At 43.8% G+C, this 27,947-nt stretch overlaps 1 protein-coding gene across 4 annotated transcripts; it reads right to left on the bottom strand.

Moving 5' to 3' along the window:
* Positions 1-2: 2 nt before the first annotated feature.
* Positions 3-27,145, bottom strand: LOC1280867 (activated Cdc42 kinase Ack). Of its 4 annotated transcripts, none has more exons than XM_061662319.1 (7): positions 27,045-27,145; positions 25,849-26,344; positions 5,696-6,851; positions 5,453-5,626; positions 5,207-5,379; positions 3,242-5,135; positions 3-3,160 (listed from the first exon to the last, which is right to left on the bottom strand). In XM_061662319.1, exons 3-7 carry the CDS (start codon positions 6,817-6,819, stop codon positions 3,067-3,069), a joined length of 3,459 nt encoding a protein of 1,152 aa, XP_061518303.1. In that variant the 5' UTR covers positions 6,820-6,851; positions 25,849-26,344; positions 27,045-27,145; the 3' UTR covers positions 3-3,066. The 4 variants fall into 4 exon arrangements, with proteins under 4 accessions (XP_061518303.1, XP_061518302.1, XP_061518300.1 ...); XM_061662318.1 differs by having other exon boundaries at positions 27,034-27,137; XM_061662316.1 differs by having other exon boundaries at positions 26,702-27,123.
* Positions 27,146-27,947: the final 802 nt, after the last annotated feature.

Genomic DNA, 27,947 nt, shown 5'->3' with positions numbered 1-27,947 from the left:
GGTTTTTTTACTATCGTAGTTTGACCAGTTTTTTACTAGTACACGTAAATGATTGACACATTGCCACTATTGCTATGTCTTCACGTCCGATATCATTGACTGTCTGTTTTACACTGCACTGTCTGTGAGTAAATTGCAATGTCTTATATATCGATCCACCGTGTGAAGCTCAAGGCGATGATACATCTTTACAAACAAGAAAATAACATTACAAAAATAATACCCTTTGTCTTGTTCTTCAATTAGTTTGCATCCCATTTGATGGGGGTAAAGCAAAGTGATTAGATTGCTGTATTAAAGGTATACAGTCTGTGCCCGAGTTACGCGGTTCTCGACAAACGCGGTTTTCTAAATTTGATAGATAAAATGTGAAATCGGTACAATTTGGTTCAATAATTGTCCGATGCAGTTTAAATTACATTTTAGCGGCTAAATTTAATCCGCTTAAAAGCAGAAAATATTAAAATTTTCTGCACCTGAACCATGTCAAATAAATGATAAAGTGTATAACAGAACTATCTTTAATTTAAAAAAATAAACGTGTAATTTTTGTTTTTCGTCGAAAACCGAAATTCGAGTTACGCGCATTCCTCGGAAACGCACAAACCGCGTAACTCGGGAACATACTGTAGTTAAAATAATCGACACTATTAAGGTCTGACTTCATCGTTTCACGCTTGCTAGGATACATACAAATAAATACATTTGAGTAATGGTTCGCTGCGTAAAAAGATTGGCTATATTACCTTTACAAGGTTAAATATAACAATAGACTTTTTTTGGCTTTTAACCGTGCCCCAAGACATACCACCGACGAAGACATACCGCCAAGTAGTGTGGCGCCGTGAGGCCAATGTCAATATTCTTCTTCTGGTAAAAGTAAGGCCCAGCCCTCTTCGTTACATACCTTAATAATATTCTCTAGCAACATTTTTAGTGTGGTTTTGCGACCGACCGGTGTACATTATTTTAGCTCTTTACACCGGTCTGTAGCATAGCTTTTTAAACATAAAACCACAGTTTTTTCAAACATAAAAAACGGTTTACTATGCTCTTACTTACTTAGTTAACCGGCGCTACAACCGCTTTGCGGTTTTGGCCTACCTCAGGAGTGTCCGAAACCGCTCACGGTCTCGCGCATCTGTCTGCCAGTCCGTTATTCCGGCCTTAATGGCGGACGCCTCCATGCCATCTTGCCACCTCGGTTTGTGCCTCAGTTTTACTATGCTCTAGCTTTAAAATCTTAAAATCCAACTGTAGTGGACCACGATTAAACCGAAGTGGAATGCGATTCTATCGCAGTGGAACGCGATTAAATCGTGGATGCACACATTCGATCGTAGTGGCCATTGCCCGAATTAACGACCGTCCTAAGATAGCAGAACTCCTTTACTACCTCGAGATTGTCGCCGTCAACTAATACACTGCTTCCCAGATGGTGGTCTGAGTCTCCGGCAAGCAGGTACTTCGTCTTCGTCGCGTTGATTCTCAATCCAATTCTTGCTGCTTCGCGTTTGAGTCGGATGTACGCCTCACACACCTTTGCTGTTGTCCTGCCGTTGATGTCGATGTCATCCGCGAAGCCAAGAAATTGGAGAGACCGGTAGAGGATTGTGCCACGGATGTCGTTGTCTAGCCCCGCGCTTTGAATGACACATTCCAGGATGACGTTAAAGAGCAGACAGAGGAGAGTCCGTGAATCGAGAATAATGTGTACAACGTAACGTAAGGTGCAGCTAGAACGGCACGTATCGGGCCTGTACCAGAAGCGGGCGGAGCAGCAATGCGAACATTCTTCCAGCTAGATGTGTGCCAGACAAATTTCACGTAAAAAAAGAATGAACCGGTTCACAAGAATAGAACTACAGTTAGAATTCAATAGATGAATTGTAAGGTCAGAATTCGTTCTATCGTCAAAAGATAGATTGTAAATATGGGCTTGCTGTTTAGGCAACCAGGCGAACCGATCTGTAGTTCTAATGATTTTCGAAATGTGTACCGATTTACAGAATCTACAAGTATTTCTATTTGCAAACGAACGGAAGAACCGAAATCACGTGCAAGTTCATTCTGATGAACGACTCGGTTCTATCACATTCACTTAAAAAAACCGAAATGCCCATCTCCACTCCCAGCACGACGATCAACGGAAAGGAACCCGCTTGTAACGTTACAATTTCTCAATAAAAATTCAATAAAAAATATGAATCTGCTTTGCTTTGGACGTACGGTTAGTAAAATATAAGTATAATATTCCCCTTACGAGCCGTTCTTGGAGACGCATTTCTCTAAACAGATAGTTTTAACTTAGGCACACGTAGACAGCTCAGTATGGGAGTGAAGGAAGTGCTCTGAGATTGACGACGAGATTTATACCGATTGCCTATCAAATTCGACAACTGCTGCACACACACAGCTTGGATGGAAGTGAACGGATTTACGCTATAATTTATAATAATAAAACATCTATCCTCTTTCTGTCGCGCACAGTACAAAATTAACGTTTCTGTTGCTAGTACGCAAGATTGCCAGCTAAAACAACTTCAAACACCGCTCCAGAGAGAGAGACAACGACATTGGTTGCAGTTTCGTGTGCTTTGTAAAGCGTAGTAGTGCTGGTGCTGGGCTTCTGAAGCTGGCTTTGCTAACAAATTTCCAATTGGATCCTTATCTATCAGCGGGTGTAACTTCTAACATAGAGTGTACAACATATGTACAAGTAGGCAGATGGCGAAACGAAAAACGACCACCTGTGCGCTCGGTTTGTCGCATTGTTGAAGCAAGGCAAAACCTTCCCTTTAATACTTTTGTTACATAGCATGAGATTTCGCTATACTTCACTGCAATATTCGCAGTATTCGCAAGGGAGGGAAACATAAATTGACTCGCATTGTTTGTAGCGTCCCTCGCTTATGCCCCCCTCCTCTTCAAAGGACGCATTCGCACTAAAGCTAGCTAAAACTAAGTAATTCGTATTGTTTGTGTGTGTTTGTGTCAAGCCTCGCTCTTTCTTGCACCGAACTGCTCAAATAAAGCTCCAACCCTCGCGCAAATCGTCCCCCGGGACTAGGTTTCGAGCAGAATCGAAGCGGCCAGCTGAATGCTCCAGCCCGTTTTCTGCAGTGCCTCCTCACACCGGGTACGATTAGCGAGTCCAAGCCTATCAAAAAAACAAAAATAGATAATACAAAAACATTACACATTTGCACGGCTTTTGTCGCTTGCCACATTCACTACCTACCGGCAAAGCCGTTCAATTTTAAAGTGTCGCACCGCCAGCGTGTGATCCCAGTTGACGGCCGCCAGTGAGTTGCGCGCTTCCTCTTCGTTCGCCTCATCCCCGAGCTCCTGCAGCAGGCTGGCCACCTGTTGATCCTGCTGCGCCAATCGATCCAACCGCCGCTGGATCTGCTGGGCGGACAGTGGTGCCGACGGGGCAGGGCGAATCGGTCGCAACTCACTAAGCTGCTCGTTGGACACCTCGTCGTAGATTGCGGTGGCGTTCGGGCCGGTGATGTTGATCGCCATCATCGAGCCCTGCTGGCCCATCACGTTGTTGTAGATTTGCTGCGCCGGCACACGCTCGTACAGTGAGGCGGGGGTAGGTGCCACCACGTCGTACAGATCGCCACCAACCGTCTGGTACACATCGGAGGACGCAATGCTTCCATTGTACACGGAGCTGTAGATGTTCGCACTGGACAGGCTCATCGTTGAGCCGTACTGATGATGATGCGCCGGCTGTACGCCGTTCGAAAGCGCAACGAAATTGTGCGACTTTTGCGGTGATACCGGCTGCTGGCCACCGTCGGGCAACGGTGCTGCTGCTGCTGCCACATTGTTCCTTTCCGCCCACATCTGCTGCACCAGCGTGTTGGTGTCGGAAGCGACCGGCTGCTGCACCATGTTCTGTTTCTTTGGCGATAGCGTAAGCTGCTGCTGGAGGGAGGCCGCCAGCGCGATCGAATTGGCCTGGTTGGCGTAGATCTGGCTCATCGCCAGGTTCGCCGTGGTGTCGTACTTCGAATGGGACACGTCCTTCGCACTGTTGCGTGCCGCATACGCGACCGAACTGTTCATGCTGTTGCCGGCGCTCGGTTCCTGCTTGTAGATGTCCTTCTCCAGCTCGGCCAGGAACGATTTGTCGAGCTTTTTCGGCGTTACGTTCACGTGCGCCGTTGAGCCACCGTACGGGGAGGCAAGCCCGTTCCCGCTGACGTTCACCTCGAGCGAATCGTTGTACGCGTCCCTGCTGCCGCCCGGCGAGCTAAGCCCACTGCCGCTGGGGCCATTGTTGAGAGAAGAGAGCATATCCGCCGTTAGCCCATCCAAATCCGTTCCCACTCGGCCGTAGTTGGAGTTGATGTTCGATACCGATCCCCGCCAATTGCCGTACACGGGCTGGATCGGCGGTGCTGCCCCTTGCTCGATCGTTTGCTGCCGCTTAATGCTGGCCATCAAATCGCGCGCACTGACCGAGCTGGAGGGACCACTCTCGTAGTCGGACGTTACGATCGTTTCCTGCTTCTGATAGTGCTGCTGGGCAGGTTGCGATTGCTGCGGTGCGAAAGGGTCCGGTTCGGTGGCGATGCTAAGATTCAGCGTACTGTCGTGCACGATCCCGTACGTGTTGCTGTACTTCGGTGGCATTTGGTAGGGCGGTGGCTCGAGCTTCGCTGCCACAGGCGGGACAGGTGACACGGATGCAAAGCTGGCGACGGTAGCCAGCTGAAGGTGCTGCTGTTCGTGCTGCTGTTGCGCCGGCTGCTGCGCACCGAATGGATCGTCGCCCTCCGTCGGGATGTCGATCGGTTCGTCCAGTATGCTGGCCACCTGGCGAACTGTGCCGGACGCAGCGCCGGAAGCACCGGAACTCCCGCCGAACGTTGCATCGTCGTTCGGCGACGAAAGATCGATCAGTATGCCTTCGGTGGCGGCCGGCTGCTGGGGTTGCGGTGGCCGTGGCGGCCGATGCAGCTGCGCTTGGTGGTGCAGGTGCTGCTGCTTGGAGTGATTCTCGTTCACCAGCTTGTTGTAGGAGAACTGTTTCGATGCATTGCTTTTGCGCTCCTTCACGTACTGCTCCGAGATGCATTTGCCGCGCCGGTCGACGCTTACCAGGTCCTTTGATTTATCTAGAAAATTGAGAGTGGAGTTTCTTCTTAGCATGGTGTTGCATTTATTTTATGTAACTACTTTCTCTTACTTCGAAGTTTAACCTCTCCTTCCATCTCGAGCGTAGCCGGATTGCCCCAGGAAGCACCAAACGGTGACCCATGGCCCGTGTGCCGGAATGAATCATGCAACGGGCGGCTAATCGTGGCGCTCGATCCACCCGACGAGCTTGTAGAAGACTTTCGAGCATCGACCACAACGCCCCTGGAAGCAAGAATTAAAAGCATATTTTAAGTAAAACAGTACAAACGAATGTTTAGGGACTGTTTTCACCTACCTTGGAATGGTGCCAATATCGAACGTTCGCTGATTCTGTCCCTTGATGAACTGCAGCTCGGGCCGATCGTCGACGATCACGATCGTGTCGCCCTGTTGTGCTGCTAGCCGGTTTTCCGCACTGTAATTGCTTACCGCTCGATAGATCGGTGGCGGTACGCCGGTGAGAAACTCTCTGTAAATAAAAAAAAAATCAAATCAAATCAAATTCCTGTTCGTTCTTACTGGACGGTCAATTTCTTACTTGATCGCGGCAAAGGTAGGCCGCTCGGACGGTGTCTTATCCCAGCACTGCAGCATCAGCTGGTACACATCGGGCGGGCAGGCATCCGGGTGATGTAAACGCTCCCCCTCCCGGTCAATCTTGCGCAGTATCTGCGACCCGTTCAACCCCACCCACGGATCCTCCCCGAACGTGAACATTTCCCACAGCGTCACCGCAAACATCCACGTGTCGGACGCGTGGCTAAACTGCCGGTAGCGCAACGATTCCGGCGCGCACCACGGAAACGGTACCTTCTTGTGTTCGGTCATCACGTAACAATCTTCCTGCTGGGGCAGCGCCCGCATCAGTCCAAAGTCGCCGATCTTGATCTTGTTCCCCGCCGCCAGCAACACATTCCGGCAGGCCAGATCGCGGTGCAGAAAGCGCTTGCTCTCCAGGTACGCCATGCCGGTCGCGATCTGCACCGACCAGCTCCAGATCATCGGCAGGGGCGTATGCTTGCACTGTTTGCGCAGCAAATCGAGCAGCGATCCGTTCACCGCCAGCTCGGTCACCATCATCATCGGCTGGGACAGCACGACACCGTGCAGCCGGATCAGGTTCGGGTGGTTCATCGCGTGCATCGCCTGCACCTCCTTGAAGAAGTCCTCTATCACGCCGGGCTGGGCGAGCGTGTCCGCTTTCAGCACCTTTACCGCGACCGGCACCAGATGATTGCCGGGCGCGTGCCACTCGCCGCGCCGTACCACCCCGAACGACCCGTCGCCCAGCTTGACCGAGAGCGTTACGTCCTTCTCGTGGATGAGGCAGGTTAGGGCCAGGGCGGACGGTTCCTCGTTTTGACCGGCACCACCGACGGACCCACCGCCGGTGGACTTTTTCGGTGGCTGCTGCTTGCCGCCCCCGATCAGCTTGGACAGTATGTTGCGGCGCCACTGTTGCGCTTTGCGCTTCTTTACCGCTTCCAGCAGCCGCCGGATGCCCGGCTTGCCGAGCCCGATCTTCTCGAGATCGTCAACGTGCACGTAGTCGAAGTGGGCGAGCCGCGTTACCTGCAGCTCGTCCCGGATGCGGGGCAGAAACTGCTCCAGCTGGACATCCTTCAGCAGCTCCTCCAGCCAGACCGTGTCCGGGTCGGACATTTTTTGGAGGTGCTGTGAAAAGTAAAGGAAAGCTAGAGAGAAAGAGAGAAGTAGAGCAAAATGAGAAATGTTTAAAAACACATCATTTTATCAAAATTATTTTTGATGTCTCAATGAGTATTGCAAAATGTCATACAAAAGTCTGACTGAAACAAAATCCATGACAGCGTCACGTACTTAATATTGATAATCAGAGGTGATACTCAAAACGATTGGTGTGACCAATGCATGCTTCGTGACATTTTTGCGACCAACCCTTGGTCAGTCACTATGTCATGACTTTTTTTTTACTGTGATGTCACCAGTGGCCAAAGGTCACTGACATAGTTATGACAAATTCCGGCTGAAACAAAATAATTTCAGCGTCACCAGCTCTACTGTGATGATCAGAGGTGATGACCACATGCTTTGTGACATTGTGTACAACCAACTCTTGGTCAGTCACGTGGTCGCGACATTTTCAGTCGGTGATCATCCCGATAGTCATGGCAGATATGCGATGCGTGGGAGTAGTTCCAAAATCATCAGACATTCGACATATCATGTCACACTTTCATTGAGTATCAACAACCACGCTTGTTTTCGTTGCTGAATATCTAGTGATGTTCATGACATTTTGATGAACTGGTCTCTCATCAATTAATAATTCGTTTGTTTAATCATTTTTATTTTCAAACGATCGTTCCACACTGTTTCCACATACGAACGAGCCTATTTTCAACTAATATCCATGTTTTGTCTTTGCAAGTTGAAAAACGATCGCCAAGGTGGGAATCGAACATCGTCCGTAGCTATAGGAGCCGTCGCGTGTACCATTCGACCATCGTGTTACATGATTCTTGCTACGTTAAATATCCATTTGATGTTTCGATGTGACTTCCAATTTTCTTTAATTCTTATAGTAAAAGAATGTTTGTTCTGTCTATTCAAGATACCTCGAAACATTTGCGAATCTCTTAGCCCAATTATAAGTTCTGCAAATTTCCCAGAAAATTGCTGCGATCTACAAAGCCACTGAACTTTGAGTCCGATATAATCTGCATGGACCTTCATGGATGAGAGTTTAACGAGTGTTGAGAAGAGATTTGAAAAACTTCCTTTCAATTAAAATAAGAACCTACTTATTAAGCAAGCTCCTTTGCGACCAGACGATCCCCACCTCTATACTCTGTTTAAGAGTGCTGACGATGTTGATAATACCCCATCGTTTGCCACTAATTATAACTTCATGACGCTTTAATCGTGCGTCCCCGATTTATCAACAAAATTGTACCACAGGGCACGTTCTGCTTCTGCCCCAGCAGTAGAATTGAATTCATTCTTCTGGGATCTTTTCCCTGTTTCATTTGAATCCGCGACACACTCACTCAAATCGACATCGTTGGCTGCACGCCCCGACGCCAACACAATTCGAGGGAGCAACAGTTTGCCGGCACCAAACGGTTTTCGGGCGATTATCAGCGTACCCTCCTCATAATTGTGGCACCAAGGCGCGTCGTCAACGGAATGTGTCGGTGACCGTGGACACACATACACACATTTGCCACAACTTCCTGCGCATTTTTTAGAAGAAGAGAAGTGGCAAGTGGTGGGATGATCAAGAGACGCCAAAAACCTTGAAACCAAAACAGACGGCTTCGGCATGATGATAGTAAGGGTATGGTACTTGATAAGCGGTTTTTTTTTTGCAGTACTTAGACTTCGCTTGATGCAGCTGACTTCGTTACAAACGTGACGGCAATTGTGCGCTCTGATTGTTTGTTTGATCGTATGTTTGATCCGCCCAGAAGCAGAGATTGAAATTTGCAATTCTAAGTGCACAATAAGTAATGACACAAGGGTAAAGCCACTTGCCTTGCTCTTGAAGCAATAAGAAAGAGTGTGTAAAAGTTTTCTACAAACATGTGATGTAGATATGGACGAAGTGAAAGATTTGAAATAAATAAATAAATGTATGCAATTAAATATAATTACATCTTCAGCAATTCAATTGATCGTTTGATTGGCCAAGCGTGTAGTCGTAGTACAATATAGCTCTTTCGGCTCTTTGACTGTGACCTTAACCTATATATTAATATTACTTCTTGAGGAAGGTGTGGCAGTAGATTGAATCCATCCGTGATTTGAACTCGCGATAAGCATGTTGTTAATTTCGAAAATTTGAAACTCCCAATTATAGAAACCATACACACACGCGGAAGCGATTCGCATCAATTTCATGCCTCATGGAACAGAGCTGCTTGCCTTTCGATTGCTACAACAAAATTGCAATAAAATCGCAAGCAGCAAAATAGATTACAACGTTATTAATAAATGCCTCAAACTTTCAAACCTTCGGTTGCACAGTGTGAAATACCTAGCTTTGACTTTCAGTGCGGCAACTTTCGCCGGGTTTTTTTGGAGAAGGAATTACAAACGCAAAATCTGCCATAAATTTATTAAATCACCCGATCAGATGCAATTCCAGGGGACATGGATGCGCCACAGCTTCGATGCGAGCCGGGCTCCGTAGGGCGATTGGCCGATGGATTTCATTCATGCCGAGTAGATGATTGGATCGATCGTTACAAGACCACCACGACCGCGGACAGGGCGGATTTTGGGTGGGCACACAGTTTATTGCGTCATTTGGGAACAGATTGATTTGGTTTTGTAAACGTACGCAATCCCGCACCGCTGGCAACATCCTCCCGAAGCGTTAGCGTTTGTTTGATTTCAATCGGGTGAGCTAAACCGTCACACATGCACACAAAACGCCCTAACACAACACACATGGCAGAACAGGGAAGAGGAAACATGCGAAACCGATCGATTGCAAAACATTCAAAATTATTGCTTTTCCGGTCGATGGATAGTCAAAGAGGACCTTAAAAAAAAAACAAGACAAAAACGACATCCATGTAGTTGTAATTTCAGTGGTAAAAATTATATAATAAATGCGTTAATTGTTCTGAAATACATATAAAATAATTCGAATACAAATGTAAAAGTAACAACAATAATAAACAACTTTAAACGACCGCTAAAACAATGTTAAACAATGATAGTAACAATACAATACCACCATTTTTAACTGTCTGCATGTTATTTGCACCTGTTTGCACTTTCATTCTCAGCTAAATGGTAAATGTGATGCTTTTCGCGCCATTGTACAGCAGGCGAAGAGAACTTAACTGTTGCGAATTTGCTTTCTCACGGGAAAAAAGCTCAGGAAAATTGTGTCTGAACGAGACAGAATTCAGGGCAATTAAAAACAGCCATTCAAACGAATGGGCTATCCGATGGAGAATAAAAGCAAACTAGAACTAGACGCAAGGACTTAAGGAAACAAACAAAAATGATATAAAAACCCATTTTATAGTTAGAAAATGAAGAGAAAAAGGTTCATTGAATACATTTTAAAAAATTCAAAAATGGACCATTAAATATGGTAACGACTTAGTATTTCAATCATTTTAGAAACTTGTTCCAAAAGAAGTAAAGAACAAAAAACAATAATATTGTAAAAAAAAAACATTGAAAAAAGGTATCGTATTAACAACACAAAAAGTGAAAATTTGAGTGAAATGCAGTTTTTATTTTCCACTCAACAGAAACTCTAAAGAAAGTAACAGCAGTAAACATGAAAAGTGAAACCATTCAACCGAGATCGACTTGAAAGGTGTTCGCCATGCTACTCCATGAATCCACCTCCTTCACCGCGCTGGTAAGAAGATAAGATAATCTCGTGCACTTCCCCCCAACCGCATTGCAAAATGCTCGCTTGATCGGGAGCTAATTGAGCGGAAACATCACACACGAACAGATGATCACACGCCCAACCATCACGGGGCGCAGCTCGTCTTCAAACATAAGTCAAGTGCATGTAGCAAAATAGTGCAAAAAAGAGGAAACAATAGACCGGGAGGGTGGTGGTCGATTAGGTGGATGAGCTGCTCAGACACTAATTGAAGGTAATTGAACGATGGAGTCTCTCCCGTATTACTTTTGCTTTGTTTCGCTAGTGCTAGACAACCAACCCAACCCAACCCAGGCAGACAGCACAGTTTTGAAGGGAATGCGTCACTCCCCGCGTTCAGTGTCAATAATATTAGACGTTAGGGAGTGATAATCGCGTAAAGTGAAAATGGTTGTAACGGATAAGTGACAGCTTAACCAAGAGAAGTAATCCGAACCGAAGGAAATATGGCAATCAACCCACATTACTTTGAATTTTGACACAATCGATAGTTTTAATCGGCAAAGAGCAGACATGGTTTACTGCAATACTTCAATCACTCCACCCGTCGGCTCGCTGCTTATACTATCGATCTCACCGTCGATTTAAAGCGCGTCATCGCGTTACATCCGCTTGCTGTGCACGGCGGTGGTGCTGGTTTATCGCAGACGGTAACCGGCAGCAGCTCATTAGAATAATTGCATCCTCTCCTATTTACCCTTACTACGGCTGGAAATGGTAGATTGTGTCGTTCGTTAACAGGTTTAGTTTAGAACCCCCTCTTCGCACGCGCTATCGAGGCGCTATCGATCGATCATCATTAATGACAGTGGTCGCGCACTACTTGCCCTCGAATGAATTCAAATAGCGCAGTCGCGAAGTGAATGATTTATGAGAAGAGTAATAAGTATTATAAGGTTTATAGTAGTTTAAACTTTGGTGGTAATTTGATCGGTAACTTATGTAATTTGTAACAACATGACGTCATCAAATATGTTTTGCAAAAATAGCGTATTATCCAGAATTAAACAGCTTATTTCCACCCCCTAATACAACGAATTGACAGTCTTTTTTCAGAAATTGACTTAACGCTGTTAATTGTAGGTAAATTTCATTTTAACAGATACATTGAACATGTAAATTAAGTGTTTCATACTTTTTTTTTACTGTTTTTAAGTCTCTATTGAATTTTCCAAAACACATCCTTTCGGGATAAGCAAAACAGTTTGCCGAACCCTGACCAAGTACTTGTGTTTCATTCCATCTTCATTCGCAATTTCACGGCAGGTCCAGTTGGGATTTTACAACTTATTTGGCCAAGGTCTTTGTTATGGGAATTTATTTAAAGGCAGTAGAATACTCCTCGTTTCTCAGATAGAGTATTTAACTTTATTTTCAAATAAAGTAATATGTTACTAAACAGTAAAGTAATATACGATTATAGTAACATATTAAAAGAAATATGTTATTCCTATAAACAATACGACCTTTTTGAACCATTCTTCTTTAAAAAAAAAAGATTTATACCAGATTAAACCAGTAATACCAGATATTAAAACAAAGTTTAAGCCTGAAGACTTCAATATAATCTCACTCTTCAATATATAAAAGACCACCATAATAACAAATTGGAGCAGAACATTTGGAAGCTTTAATACAAATACATACGTCTTTTTTTAAAGACAAATACAGAATTTTCCGAGTCAATTTCCAATGTCTACAATTTTTTTCATTGCTTGCGAGATGTTTTTCAACAGCTGTAAAACGTTGTAATTGCATCACAATAATATTTCAGTACTTCTTCCACATGATTTTCAACACGTCCCAAGCTGGATTGAGTTTGACAGTTCTTCGTGGTGTGTTGAAAATCATATGTAGGAACTGAAATTTTATTATACACGGTTTTCCAAGTCACTTTCGAATGTAAACATTGTTATTAACCGCGTGCAATATGTTAATCCACATCAATCTGATATTTCATTTCCATCATAATAATTTTTAATTTCTTCAGCATGATTTTCAACACGACTCAAGCTAATTTGAGTTCGACAGTTCTTTGTTATGTGTTGAAATCCATTTGTTGAAACTGAAATTTCATTTTGAAGCAAAAACACCATTTGACCACCATTTGAGCTGTTGAAAAACATCTTGGATGCGACGAATAATTAGGTGCACATTTGAAAGTGATTTGGAAAACCCTGTAAAGCAAATACAGCATTTGACAGCTGTAAAAAAAACATTTTAGAGGTGATGAATAATAATGTGCACGTTCGAAAATCACTTGGAAAACCCTGTAAATGCCACAAGTGTTCAGGCTACGATATTTGCATGATTTACATTGACATTACTCAGACTATATGTCACCAGGAATATCCTATCTTTTAAAGTCAATGTCACATTAATCGTAAATGTTCAGTAAGACAAATATGCCAGCTACAACAGTGTGATTCGGCATCTATTGCCCCTTTTGTTTTTAAAAAGTGGTTAAAATATCATGGTTCAAAATCACAAAGTATTGTTGATTTTGTAGTACAATTTGTAGTACTTTTTAATTACCGCTCAAAAAATTGTTGAAACTGAAGCATTTGACTGTAAGGCTATTGAATGTTGTCCAAAAATGATCTTACAAAAGAATTATATTTTAATATGTGTTGTTGAAATGGAAATATTACAAAAAAAAACACAACATTAAAATGTTCAGCACGTCTCGCAAAAAAACCCACAACCCGCCATCGGACAAGACCATCGGTCTCGAATGACAAGGACGCAAAACCGTGCATTGCCGGTGGCGTAATCGGCAGGTGATCGTGTCATACCTTCCCACCTTGTACCGTACACACGGAGTGTTCGTGTGTTTGTGTGATCATTCTGCCGATCAAATGCGTCTTCCCCATCCCTTTCCGCACATGTGCATCAGGTGGCATTAGAGGTGCACTGGACCGCGGACGAAACGTAACGACCAACCCCCTGTGTATGGGTGACGATACTGTAACAAGGTAGCAAAAATGCACTTTTTTTAAAAATGCAATCACTTACCACAGCTTCCACTCCCCCTTTGCCACCGTATTCGGCTGTCGCGGACGACTTTACGCGAGACGAAACGGTCTTTTTTCCCCCTCGGCATCGCGGCAACATGGCGTCACGAAAACGGAAGCGAATCACACCGTGCTGCAGAGCACACGGTGACGGTGAGATGAACCCGAATGATATGTTTATGTTGATCGTACGAACGCGATCGTGCGCCAGCAGCGACGAGCGAATGCGCCACATGCGTGGAATATTAAACAATAGGTAAATGGGTGGTAGGAAGCGACACCGTCTGTCGTCACCTTTTTTTCCCTTGCTCGCTGCAGCCCCAAGCGTCCATCACTGTAAGACGCAGTACAAACATAAAGGGGGATGATATCACGTGTATGCACAGCTGCAGAACCTGACGACGATGATGCAGCGGCCGCGCTAAAGACCATTTCGACGGCGGTGTTTTTTGGGGTGTCGTCACATTTCCTGCGTCTATTTCTAGTGCAACGACGTGCGTTCAATCCAAATGGGGGTTGGGATACCTCTGGTGGGTGTGTGAGTGTGTTTTGGGAGGCCCAAATCGAACGTTTGGACGGTGAATAATTTTCATTTCATTCCTTCGCATTTTCCTCCATCGTTAAACACAGCTCCTCCAATTCTCACGCAACCGGGGGTTTGAAAAAGGTGTACACACACACGCAAGACATTCTATTGGAACAGGCAGAACAAACCAGAGCTATTCCACACAAAACATTGCCTTCCCCCACAGGCGTACGATCGTTTTGGAGCTAGCAAATAAAAATGAAACTTCTCCTCCCGCTATGGGTGGGATAGACTCAACAAAATTGAAGGAAAAAACACACAAACAAAATCAACATCCTTCGCTCTGTTGATGGGGAAAGAAAATCTCCATCCCGCGCCACCACGAGCGCGCGCGTTCGGTTCGGCCATAAATTTCTATCATCCGCACCACATAAAATGCCATTTTCGGGCAGCAAAAGTATCGACGCGCACCGGGTCCGTTTCTCGGCGGCTGCGGCGGTGCCGTGATGAAGATATAACCGGCAAAGGAAAACAATCACCACACACACGGGGTGGATACATTTCCTTGGCTTCATTTTGCGCCACCGACGAGAGGTGCGAGCGATACAGGCACGTGAGATGAAGGCGCCCTGAGGATGCAAGTGGGAAAGTGGTGGATGGTGCGCTTTTCTTTGAAAGCCAGGCCAAGAAAAACATCCAGACATTCTTGGGCACGGGCTGATGGAAGTTTTAAAGGTAGTTTTTGCAGGCAATGTGGAAGGAAATGTTTTGAAATTTCAAGAAAGCAAGCACATTTGACTCCTATTAAGTTACTAAAACTTAAAATGAAAACTCAACTAAATTTGTAAATATTGATATTATAAATTTAGGTATAATTAGAACAATCATTGAATCATAATCATCTAACAAATCTATGAAGAATTTCAATTGGTGTTATTTCAAACATATGAATAATGAATTGCAGAAGTAAGCGTTCTTTTTGTAAAGGTTTTGAAGAAATTGCTTAAATAAACAAATTTATCGATAAAGGGTTTCCTTTTAATTTTGAACTTTTTTATAGTATCAACCCGTGTTGGGAAACTCTAATCAAATGAAAATCAATTGTACAGACTCGACCAGATATTGTTTCCCATGCTACGGCAGACTGAACCGTTCGACCGTTGACTGAACTGAGTGTCGAACTGGGTTGTGTCTGGGATTGTGGGATTTTTTAAGCTCATATTTTTTCCGTAATAATGTTCCGTAACTATCCACTTAGTTTTTTTTTTAGTATTTAAATTTAGCCTGAGAAGGCTTGTGATTCCTTGATTGTCCAATGATAATCCACTTATAGCGCAATAGGTGAATCAAAAAGAGTACATTTGTTGCATTTATTCTTGTATATTCCTCATCGGATTGAGGGGTTTCCCCTAACATTTCCCCTAACATGTAACTCTATCGGTTCCAGACCCGAACCAGGTGCAAGTTTCGTTGCAAATCCAGAATTCCTACGCTATTTCCTGCGCTCTTCCTACACTGCAAATGAAGTGCCGCAACTGGATTGCAACTGGAACTTGTCACTTGTCACTCAAAGCGGCTGGTTGTGCGCTCTCACTCTCCTATTTCCAAGTTGATTTTTTACCGCGATTTTCTTGTTGATTAAGGCTTGAATTGTTTTAGTTCGGTTAATTTACACTCGCGCGTTCACGTATCACAAATTTGTGCGGCACCTGTGAATTGTACGGTTCAACATATAAACATTACAATCCGCCTGCGGTTGTTGTGATCACTCACTGTTCAGTCGAACTTTGGTCTATTTTGCGATGGCGTCTGTGATCTGTAAGAAATGTGAAGGTGCTATTAGCAACGATCCAATTCCGTGCTTCGGTCTTTGTGAACACTATTACCACGATAAGTGCATTGGACTTTCAACCCCGCTCCTGTGTGATTTTAAGAAGTCACAAAATTTATTCTGGGCTTGCGCGGATTGTGCTCAGCGTTTGCGGGCCGTTGACACTTTACGCTTCTCGCACGGCCTTTCTCGTGACGCTGCCTACCTTTTGGAATCGTTGCAGTCCGATTTCCGCGATTCCTCACGTTCTGTGCAGGCGGCATCAGCTGGCTTGCGACTTGAACTTTCCTCTTCACTGGATTGTTTTAGAAACGAGATAGCTTTGATGAAACAGGAATCAGCATCGTCAATTCGTTCCGTGAAAGATTTCATCGACTCACTTACTGCTTCTCACTCAATGGAACGCAACTACTCACAGGCTCCACTACTCAAAACGCTTGATGAAGTTAAGCATGGCATCAAGGAGCTTGATCTCATGCACCGTGAGCTTCTCACTTCCTTCAACTCACTAATGAACAAGCTCAACTCTCATCTTGCCACGCATACCACTACATCGAGTGCTCACCATTCTGCGATTCCTGCAACGCACTCAACGACCACGATTCCAGTTGCGGCCTCTAAGCTCACCCATCAAGCTGTTGGTGAGAATCCTTCTAAACGTCGATTGTTGGATCGCTCTCCCGACCCATCGCCTGCCAATACCGTTACACGCGCTATGCTTTCATCGGGCACAGGGTTGTCCTGCAATAATATTACGACCGTTCCTGAACGCCCACCCCGTACTTGGGTCTTTATCTCCCGTATTGCTCCTGATACTCCGATTGAAGCGATCCGCGATATGGCCTGTTCTAACATAGGGACAGACGACATCTTGGTATATAGCCTTGTACGACGCGACCGGGATCTTTCTACGCTCTCCTACGTATCTTTTAAAATTGGTGTACCGGATTCGCACCGGGCTATTGCTTTGGCTGCTTCAACCTGGCCTCGCGGGATCTCTTTTAAGGAGTTCATCGACCTAAATCCCCGCTCCGTCAATGTTTGGCGACCCACTACTGCAGCATCCCTTGCACCTTCTGCGCCTATTAATCGTGAATCGGATCATCCTTCCTCGCCACCTTCTATCAACCACACGACACAACTGCGAAACGCTGATTTCACTATTTCGCCAGATCATGGCCCTATGAGCTTGCCTTATACGCAGTACTTTCAGCAAGCGTAAACCGGCTGATCCGGCTGAAGATTCTCATGAACTACCGACTTTACCCGAATTGATGGAAGCTAACCCTGCATCTAATACACATAATCCGTCCGACTCTCTTTCGCCGTTAATAACTTGCAGCAAGAGCACTCCCGGCGCATCTCGCTCTCTCATCCCTTCGATCGATCAACTAAACATCTACTATCAAAAAGTATGAGGATTGCGCACAAAACTAGACGAGTTACGCCTCTCTGTCTATCTGAGCTTGATATGGATGTGTTTGCATCGTGCGTTAATCACTTCATTCTTACTGGTGTATCTCGTGAAAATGTTTCTCTGCTTGATGGAATGTCGGTAAACGGTTTGCCGCAATTATCTGGCATAAAAAATATACGCGGAAGTCAATTGGACCTTCTATTTGCCAATGCTGCCAATGCTATGCCTTCTTGGAGCGCTGCTCCCCCGTCATAGCTTCACCTGTTCCACTCGTCGCGCTAGACAATCATCATCCTGCTCATGAGACAAGTGTGCTCCTTACGCACTCTCGCCCTGCATCCTCTCAACGAATACCTACGGCTCGTATGTTCAATTTTAGGAAACTGGACTACCAAAAGCTTCATCATATTTTAGCCGGTACCGATTGGTGCTTTACTGATGATGACATAAATCAAGCTGTAGCAGCGTTTACTAATGTAATCACTTCCGCCTTCCCTTCCTGCTGTCCTCTCCTATCCTGTCTACCGATCCCGTCTTCGCTCCTTTTCCGTACCATAAACTCCTTCCTACTCCTTCGTGAATAATTGTATACTATAGTCAGTAAGTACTATTGCTGTAACCCAACGTGGCCGAGCAATTAATAAAATAAAAATAAATAAATAAATAAATAAATAAATAAACTGTATCGGTTCCAGACCCGGACCAAGTCGAGAATAGGTCCAGGTAAAGTTTCAGGAACGGAATATAATCGGGGACTATTTTATGATCATGATCAGTTTATGATCAATTCCAAGACCGGTATGGGTTCATGAGCTTCTAGGAGAGAGTTCTAGTACTAGTATAGCTTTAGTATTAGGTCCAGAATCGGTATGAGCTCATAAGCAATTCCTAAATCAGAATGAGTAATGTATTGGTTTAAGGACCTGTATGGATTTGGTTTTAGTCTTAGGTCATTTTTTAAGAAGTCGTCATAAGTTCCTCATTTTAATTGGGTTTCGAGGCCATTAATGTCGACATATTGTTCGGAGTAAAGAGGAGCATTGACATTTCATTGTGCAGTCATGTAACCTTTAAATGGAAATGCGTTTAATATTGCTGCCTTCAAAGATTCAAGTCCAGATTAATCCTAATAAAGAAACAAACAAATAGTACATTCAATTTACCTTTAACGACCTTTTTGTATGATTGTCCATTTCAACGAAATGTTTGGTATGATCATAATGGCATTAACTAACATTTGTTCATATTTTGATTGTCTGTTATTGAAGCTGTGCAGAATAAACACAATCTGTAATCGTGAGAAATCCCAGAATGACGCAAATCATGCGGACAGTCATAACAAAGTATTCAGAGCACTCCAGCGCCCATACTGTATTGCGTGTATTGGCCGTGTAGTCTGAACCAACTATTAACACGAGACCCCATTTGATTGGGTCATGCTCCAAATCAATGTTGCGGGGATTTCCAACTCACTTTCGCATGTGCATAACATTATTCACCGACAGCAAGATTGGTTTCAACAATTCTAAACTTTCAGTTCTTACACATGATTTTCAACACATCACAAAGAACTGTCAAATTCAATCCAGCTTGAAAATCACGTGAAAGAACTGCAAAAATATGATGCAAAAATATGATGGAAAACCAACATTTGATAGCTGTTGAAATACATCTCGGAATCAATGAAAAATATTGTAGACATTGGAAATTGACCCGGATAACCATTCACTAAAAACTGTACGACATTCGTCATTTGTATAACTCAATTTTTGCACCAAAAAGGGCTAAGCTGATGATTTTACCATACATCAATGGCCCATAATCTTCCATTCCACCAGTTAGCAATCTGTGGCGCAAAGATCTTTCGCACGAATTGTGTGGCCGCATCTGACGCGAACTGGATCTCACAACTAGATGAAACCACAGCCCGCACTGATGCAACAAAGTATGTACGCAAAAACACACCAGATACCCTCTAGGCAAGATCGTTTCTAAGTGATTTTAAGAATTTAGGTTGAAACAGTACATGTCTCTGGTGTGTACGTTTTCAAAGGCACAATTAAAACGTAGCAAAGTTCACACGTTACTCCAGATTCATCTTAAGCTTTTCTTAGCTCGCCTCTGCCATTGCATATGTGTACGAATTCCCTTTTTTTTTTTGCTACTCGCAACAAAGTGTTGGAACACGAACTAAAGACCCAAAAGTCCAGCACAACTCCCCTCCCGCCTGTTACTAAAAGAGATTGTAACATTTCTCCAGTGACGCATGATGATCGCGATGTGCGCGTAGTACAAATCGTTTGTTTTGCCAATCTCCCCGCACTGTGTACATTACTACGTTGCAACTTTTTAATTCCATTTCACTTGTGTTGTGTTCACCAGCAGCGTTCATGGACCTTTTGGTGCTGTTTCCTTTAACGCATCGCGAAACACGAAACACATTTCGTGCGATCGAAACGCGAGATCCGCTCCCGTATTGTATTGATGAGCGGGCGCAAGAGTTCGATCGCTGGGTAGAGTTTGCCGTCCTTTTTTGTTTTACTTGTTTAATTATGAATCTCGGCTGCGCTGGAATTATCAATCAGTAGAAAGCTTGTTTTGCTACAATTGATCAAAGGAAATACCCCCCGTACGGGTACTGAACGGGTTTTTTTCCCCCCACTGTACCTAATGGTGTCGTATTTCATTTTGTGGCACCAAGGAAATAATCTTTCTTTAATCATAATTTTGAATTTTTAACCAACTTTCATGCAGTGTCGACTGTGTCAAAAGCCTTTGACAATACAATACGATGTATGGTAAACAAAAACGTTGCAGTAAGTTTGTTCGGTAAGAAATTACAGGGGTATTTAAGCCCTTTTTTCATTGTTTTTCACCTCGTGTAAGATGTTTTTTCCACATGACTCTGATATTTCGTTTCCAACATAAATTGTTTTTTTTTTGCTTAATTTGCTTTAGTTTGAAGTGCCCTGTAAAGCAACAATTTGTTCAAGTTCAAGTTTTCAAGTGTTCCGTTCCAGTGTTGAAAATCATGCTGAAGAAATTAAAAATTATTAGAATGGAAATTAAACATCAGATTGATCTTTTTGGTTTTGATGAATAGAAACATTTGAAAATGGCTTGCAAAATCCTGTATATTTGCAGCACAATAAAATTTCGGTTCTTCCACGTGATTTTCAACACATCACAAAGAACTCAGTGCAGCTTGTGATGTGTTGAAAATCATGCGAAAGAACTGAAAAATGCTTGTGATGCAAACACAACATTTGACATCTGTTGGAAAAAAAAACATCTGTAGCATGCAGTGAAAACTGTTGTTGACATTGGAAATTGACACGGAAACCCCTGCAACGTTGTGAAGTTATCAGTTTAGCGAACGGATGAACGTTTCTATGAACGAAATCTTCGTTTGATTAGAAATTACTGACTTAATTTCTGTATTTAATTTAATAATTAATTTAACATATAATTTCTGCAGTTTTTTTTGCCTTTTAAACAAACATTTTGTCTTGAAAGTTGTAACAACATTAATTTTAAATGTATACAAAGTTGTAAATTCTTCATTTTTGCCTGTAAAAAGTCAACGCAAGCAGCATTTAAGACTTTCAATGATCCACTGACCATAATTTATAGTCCCCTGATTAAGACTAATGTCTGAGTGTTTGTATCAAATCTAAATAAAGAAAAGACACACAAAACAAACTATTTGTTCACCAGCAAGACACAACATGTGACTGCGGACACACACCAAAGCAAATATTTAACTGTTAGTCACGGTTTGTTCGTTTATTTATTTGTACACGGGACTTTACGCCGATTGGCTCCATTCTCTTCTAGGGCCAGAGACAAGCCCCGGTACTAATGTTTGCACTTTTTGAAACATCTACAAGAAGAAAGCATTAATTACAACGAACAAGTTGAGTTTTATCACCATTAGAAGAAGACACATTTCAGCTTCATCGAACGCTCATTCAGGTTCCTTCCGTGAAATGAATAAACGCACTAAGCATACCATAAAGTATATTATTCTTCTTAAAACCTAAAAAGGCTTCTAAAAGTTAAGCTAGAATACTAAGTAAAGCCTTCAGGGCAGACAGTGGAAATAATAAATTGATTTAAATGAATTAAAATAAGTTAAAACTTGACCAAACAAACCAACAACGGCATTGCAAATTTCCATCTACACCCCCTTTTTAAGACCTTTAAGCCCTTTTTCCCACCCAGTTAAACCGTAATGCAACAGCAACGCTTATTGTCCATTCCTCCCGGCTTATCTTAACCCCACCAAACCCCCCTCCGTTGTGATAAGCCCTAACGTAGAGCGCACGGAAAAAGCACGTCCGATCGTACCACGTCCGTTTAACCGATTCGGTATGGTTCGTTTCAGAAAAGAAGAACAAAAAAACAACTTCGACTCCTGCTCCGTTTGCTTCATCAACACAAACAAACAGCCGGTTAACTTCCGCTCGCTCGGAAACTGTACAAAATCGCATTGATACTGTACCACTTCCGGAAGGGGTGGGAGAGGTGTCGTCTCTTTGGAAAGCTTCCTTCAGAGAAACCGCGGGACGAGAAATTTGAACCGTGTTGCATTCCCAGCTCTGGTGTAGTGGTGGGTGCTCGTAATCGGACCTACCCGATTCCGATTCCGTGTTCGGAATCAATTCCGGAGCCGATTCCGATGCTGTAATCGTTTCCGATTCCGATGTCGATTCCGAAACCGATTCCGAAGTTGAATCCGGAGCCGATTCTGGAGTTGGTGATTATGGAGTTGAATCCTGAGCCGATTCCAGGATCGCATTCGGTTCCGGAATCAGAATCGTCTCTGAAATCCGAATCGGCCTGGGAATTGCGATTTGCTTGATTCCAGAAATGAAGTTAGCTCCGGAATGAGAATTAGTTTTTGAATTGAAATAAGAAGCCGATTCTGCAGCCGATTCCGGAACCAATTCCGGAGCTGATTCCGGAACCAAATCAGGAGCCGATTCCGGAATCAATTTCGGAAACTGATTCCGGACCTACTAGCCGGAATCGATTCCAGAAAACTTCGGAGCTAGCCGGAATCGACGAAATCTTCATTTTTCCCATCACTACTCTGGTGGACGGTTTTAGGTCTTCATGCGTGCTTCATGTTTCCACCACCACCACCATCTGGTGGGGGAAAACACTGTGCACAACCCTACAGAACGATCTTGTGACGCCCGGCAGTGTCACCAGCCTTGTGGAATCGTGTGCAGAGTACGCCTTGAAAGGGTTGATGAAACCTCTTTACTGTTGGCACCAAGCAATGGAACGATCATGCCCTACAAATGGAAACATTTCAAATGATTCCCTTTTTATGCAAACAAAAAACAACAACATAATCGAACCGCAAACGCAAGCCTCGGTGGTGGAACCCAATGAAAGGTAAATGCGAGAGCATACATAATAAATTAAACACATTCAGCAACTGTTCACCGAAGGTCGGAAGTAACCTGTCGACAACTAGGCACAGTTCTGGAGAGAGGGAGAGAGAATGAAAAAAAAACCATTCCATTCCTCTTTGCAAAGTAATATCTATTTGTCTCCGGAGGCAAATACCGAACCGACTTCACTTGACCCAAATTTACAGTGAAAAGAACGGGCCGTGTCCTCCCAGCCTGCCCGGTCGTGGGATAGCAGGCATGCGTTAAAAAGGGCATCTCTCTCTCTGTTTAAAATTTATTCACATGTTCGCACACACACAAAAAATTAAAAAAAGGAAAACGCAAACGGAGGAAGATACATCCGCCCTGCCCCGGCTTCCGCGTAGCAAAAGGCACGTGTGCAAGTTTTACCGGCACTTGACGCACTTGTTAGGGTTTTCGCTTTTTTTTGTGTTGCCCTCCCAGCACAGAAACAACTAAATAAATTAAAACAACAAGCAACAAAACAAGATGGTGCTGCGGCAGTTGCGAGACTTGTTGAGCCGAACACACGAGCGGCATGAGCCACTTGGAAAATTGTGTGTAGCACGCGAAAAAACTCCTGTTTTTTTCTGGTTCACTCTCTAAACGGGAAAAAGGGCCAGAATCGCCCAGAAGGATATCATTTTATGCTTAGCGTGAACGTAGCACACTCCTCCGCATTAATGGCTCGTCCGACATTCTATATCTATGGCAAAAGGCTGGTCTTATCACAGGCTCACTTTCGGTAGAAGAAGAGCTGGAGACATTGAATGCATGACCCGAGCAATATATCGGTCAAGGAGAAGCTTTCTCGCCGGCGCCCACACCAGCACTGTCCTTCGCTGGACCAATGACACCCTCGGAGACGGCTGTGCTCACACAGTCACACTTAATCTTCGATGTCCATAGGCCCCCCCGTCCACCATTCATTGCTTGATTCATTCATCGTTTCAATGTACGTGTTGTGGGGGCATGCAAACAAAAAAAAGCCGCTTCTTCTCGACGGGGGACGCGATTGCTGTTGCCATGCCACGATATTGAAAAGCTAAAAGTTACAATGTAGTAATAAATTGTGTTTAAATAATAAATAACTAATTTTTTTATCTTTTGCGAAGGATAAGCTGATATATTGTTTGTAAGATAAATCTTCTCTGGTGATGCACACCATCTTGGCATTTTGGCACTTTTTATCTCAAATATTGATATTGCCTTTTTTAGGCTCTAAAGCTGCTGAAATCGTCTCTCCTGAATGTAAAAATAATAGTATTGCCTTTAAATTATATAATAGTTCAAAAATTTATTACAATTCGTTATTAAAATTATTGGATTCATCATTTATGTTATGTTTATTATCGCTCAGGCAAATGAGTTTCGATACTAATAATGGTTTAATAGCAATTTATTTGCCAGCCATGGAAAAGAACCTCACGAGGGGATGCCAACTTAGCTGACTCCACTGAAATTCTCAAAATCTTCAAATTTTCACATTTTTAAAATAAATTATTTTGTAACAAAGATTCACTTATTTTGGTTGATGACTAGCATTCAATAAATTTAAAATACACAGATTCAAACAAAATAACAAAATCTGGATGCCTTCGAGACAGAAATTGAGCTGACAACGAGGCACAAAGAGGCAACAATAGTGATACACTGTCAAAAATTGATGATTGAGAGAGGCGAGTTAAAGCTAAATTGTGGTTGCAACGACTGTAGCGGAATTAGATGTTTAAAAAAAGCTTCTTCAGTATCTGAACAATCCTATTTTTCCACTCACATTTGCGTAAGCTTACCGGGGAAGTCACACCAAACGTTATCAGGAGAGTTTACTTGAGACTTAAGACAGAAAATGATACCAATCAGTGGAGGTATGCAATAACCCTTAATTTGAGTGCATAGTTTCGCAAAATTTCAGCATATTGTTAAAGTAATGTAACTCCAAAATGCAACTTTCAATTTCACGCTATTCCCTCTGTTTCTAGCTGAAGAATAGTGTAACGGAAAATAATGATTCATGTTTCATAAAATTCAAATTGTGTTATTACATGATTGAAGGTGTTTCTCCTTGGAAAGCAACCTCTAATGTGCAGACAGCAAACAATTATCCCTTAATTTAATTGCATTTTGTGGTTGTAATTCCACCTGCATCATCACAATCAAATACAAACAAACCTTTTCCCTTTCCAACCAATCAAATGCTCATGTGTGTTTGTGTAGTGCTTCTCGAAAACCTTGACACTACAAACAGCGTACGCTGCCAATTGAATCTAATGGAGCTAGTAGCCGCACAATCAAACAACTGCCACGATTGGCACGTGCAAGACACATCCTTCGCCGAACGATCGTTTGCCCCACACGATCAAACTTCCTTGCCAGAATGTACGGAGCTGCATGTTCCAGGGGGTCACTACAGGGTTTTCCAGGAGTTCTCATAGCTGTTGCACACTTCATTGACTCTTTCGTACGCGTGAGATGAACTTAATGTAATAGGAATTGGACTCTATAGCACACTTGTTGAACGAATCCAATAGGAATTTTCAAGAATCCTATCCAAAACGGGTGACATAGTGTCCAATTTCCAGCTTATGAAGTTCATTTCCAATAGGAAAGAGTCAAGGAAGTGTCCCACAACGATGAGAACCCCTGGAAAACCCTGTAAAGGGGGCCAACAAAAAAAAAAGAGAAACGGTTGCCAATTTGCTTGATAAAACGATTCTTCGATTCGCGTCCCGAAACCCGATCGAAGCAGCACAGCTGCAGCTCAGCACACACAAACAGCATCTTGCAGGAAGAAGCATCGGTTGATGCAAAAAAAAAAAAAACAACCGGACGATGGCGGCAGGTGCAAACCGGCAAACGCCGGGTCAGGTAAATTGGTGGCAAAACAAAAAAGGCGAGTTGGTCCCCACACATGGGAACGATTTTTGGGTGCCGCCAGGTAACCTGGCGCCGACCGAAAAAGGATGCCCGTGGTCGTGCTTCGATCGGTCAGGAGAGATGCTAAAAAAATAAAATAAACAAAAACAGCAAAAACGGTACCAGCCAGCCAGCCAGCCGGTGCGGGGTGCTTACTTACCCTTGAAGGAGTTATCCTTCGGATCGGACGGACTACGAGGATGGTGGTGTTGGTGTGATGTCGGTGCCTGCTAAGTGCTGCTCAGTTTCGCTGTGTGTTGGTGTGTGAAGTATCAATCTCGCTCTATCGGTTTGGTTGCACACAGGCACAACAAAAACAACGGAAAACAAAACCCTTGCGCGGACGACCTTCGGGCGAGCGTGAACTTTGTGTTGGAACTTTGTTGTTGTACGGGAGGTTGTGGCAAATTAAATCATCACATTGGATCAGTTCTAGCACTTGCTGTGTAAAATCACTTCACTCACTCTCTTCGGCACGCACTCGAACACGTACAATGATCACTTTGGCTGGACAGAACGGCCAACCAAATGCTGGAGGGCACAGCTTGACCCATTCATGTCGCGATTCTTTCAACTACACCATCATCATCATCATCATCTTCTCGGTGTTTCGGCGAATTCGCGAACACGCTTCTTTATGTCACACCAAGCTGGACCTGCAACAAATTGTAATTTATTATGCTAGAGCACTTTACACGGTAGATTACACGATCGTACTAAAAGGCAGACTTTAAAAGATGTCAAAACAGGGCGCAACATTTAAAGCTAAAACTTGCAGTGTCGACATACGCAGCAGCAGACACACAGCATCTTACATCACGACGAGCGGACCAGACTGCTGCTCTATCGCTCTCTCCCTCACACACGAACACACGCAAAAACCATCGTCAGCAAGCTTTGTTAGGGAGGAAAGCTAAACAAAGCTGACCTCCCAAAAAAAAACTGGACCGCAATGTTGCACACCATTTACCGACACTTTTTTTCCCTTCCCGCACACACAAACGCACACATACCCGTCTGGCGAGGGTTTTGGACACACAACGCGGACACAGTGAGATTCGGTGATACAAAGGGCGAGCCTGGGCACCTCCACTATCGATCACAGAGCGGACACATAGAGATTGCCGTGTAGAGACGCCGTCTGTAAGCAGCTAAAGCATCCCGCACACATCCAACCCAGACAGCTGTACGGTCAAGGGCTGGCTGACCATCGCACCTTCACGTACCGCGCCACCAGTTTTGCACACACACCACGACGACCAACAGTTGGACCGCACAGACCGTACACGATCGTTGGGCAATTTGTTACACAGAAATAACCCGATTTATTCACACCCCAACACACCCGCGACGTACGCTGCTCCGTGCGACTGGTTCGAGCTGACGATCCGCGTTTTATGATTTGCATCGAAGCAATCCGATGTTTACCGTTTTGGTGTGTGAAAGGTGCTTTTCTGCCAGGCTGGATCGAAGGAGCTGACCAAGGTTTGTAGATGTGTTTTATTATTGCAGTGAGGTTTTTTGTTGTTGTTGGATAATGACAAGCAAGCATACGGTAAAATGGAAATATGTAATGCTCTAAAAATATTATTTTATGCGAACGAAAACACGAAAACAAAAAAGAAGTGGCAATAATTTGAACACTAATTCCTTATTTGTTTGTATTTAAAATGCAATTGAACCGGAGACAACTGGTTGGTAATTGTCAAAAGCTGCAATAAAAATGGCCGCTCACTAATGTCAAGGTTAGTGTTTCTCGTTTGCTTCGGGTGTGTTTTCAATGTCTATTCTCACCGGTACAAAACGATTGGAGGGGTTTGAGAAAACGACAAATATTTCACAATTTATTTTCGTATATTATGTACCATTCAAGTTTATTCTTTTCTGTAAACTGTAGATGGAGACTGCAATAGCTCGCGTCAAGCTTGCCAGAATCCGTTGAGCTGGTCTTCTCTTCCGCGCTAGTGATGGGTAATCCAAAGCGGAGGCACAGAACAACTCCGACTCCCGTGCGCAAAATATGAATCCGACTCTGGATAATAACCGGAATCGTCTCCGGATCAGTCCGAATAAGTCCGGATCTGTTTAGAACAATCTGGATCAGTCCGGATGAGTCCGGATGAGTCTTGACGAGTCCGGTAGTGTCCTGGCGAGCAGTTTTGGTTGACAATACCAATTTTCTTTTTTACTTTAAAATGAAATAACCTTACTGATTTTGCTCCGTCAACCTAAACTACTCACCCGGACTCGTTCGGGTGC

This window comes from Anopheles gambiae, chromosome 3, assembly GCF_943734735.2.
Source record: "Anopheles gambiae chromosome 3, idAnoGambNW_F1_1, whole genome shotgun sequence".
NCBI classification, from domain to species: Eukaryota; Metazoa; Arthropoda; class Insecta; order Diptera; family Culicidae; genus Anopheles; species Anopheles gambiae.
Note: the sequence above shows the minus strand (reverse complement) of the source record. Positions and strands in the feature narration are given on the sequence as shown.

Bases quoted from the DNA above. Each gene is read 5' to 3' on its own strand.
- LOC1280867 (XM_061662319.1), bottom strand. From the start codon at position 6,819: ATGTCCGACCCGGACACGGTCTGGCTGGAGGAGCTGCTGAAGGATGTC. The intron at 5,627-5,695 runs GTAAGAAATTGA...TTTTATTTACAG, and splicing joins CCTACCTTTGCCGCGATCAA to AGAGTTTCTCACCGGCGTAC. The intron at 5,380-5,452 runs GTAGGTGAAAAC...TCTTGCTTCCAG, and splicing joins GATATTGGCACCATTCCAAG to GGGCGTTGTGGTCGATGCTC.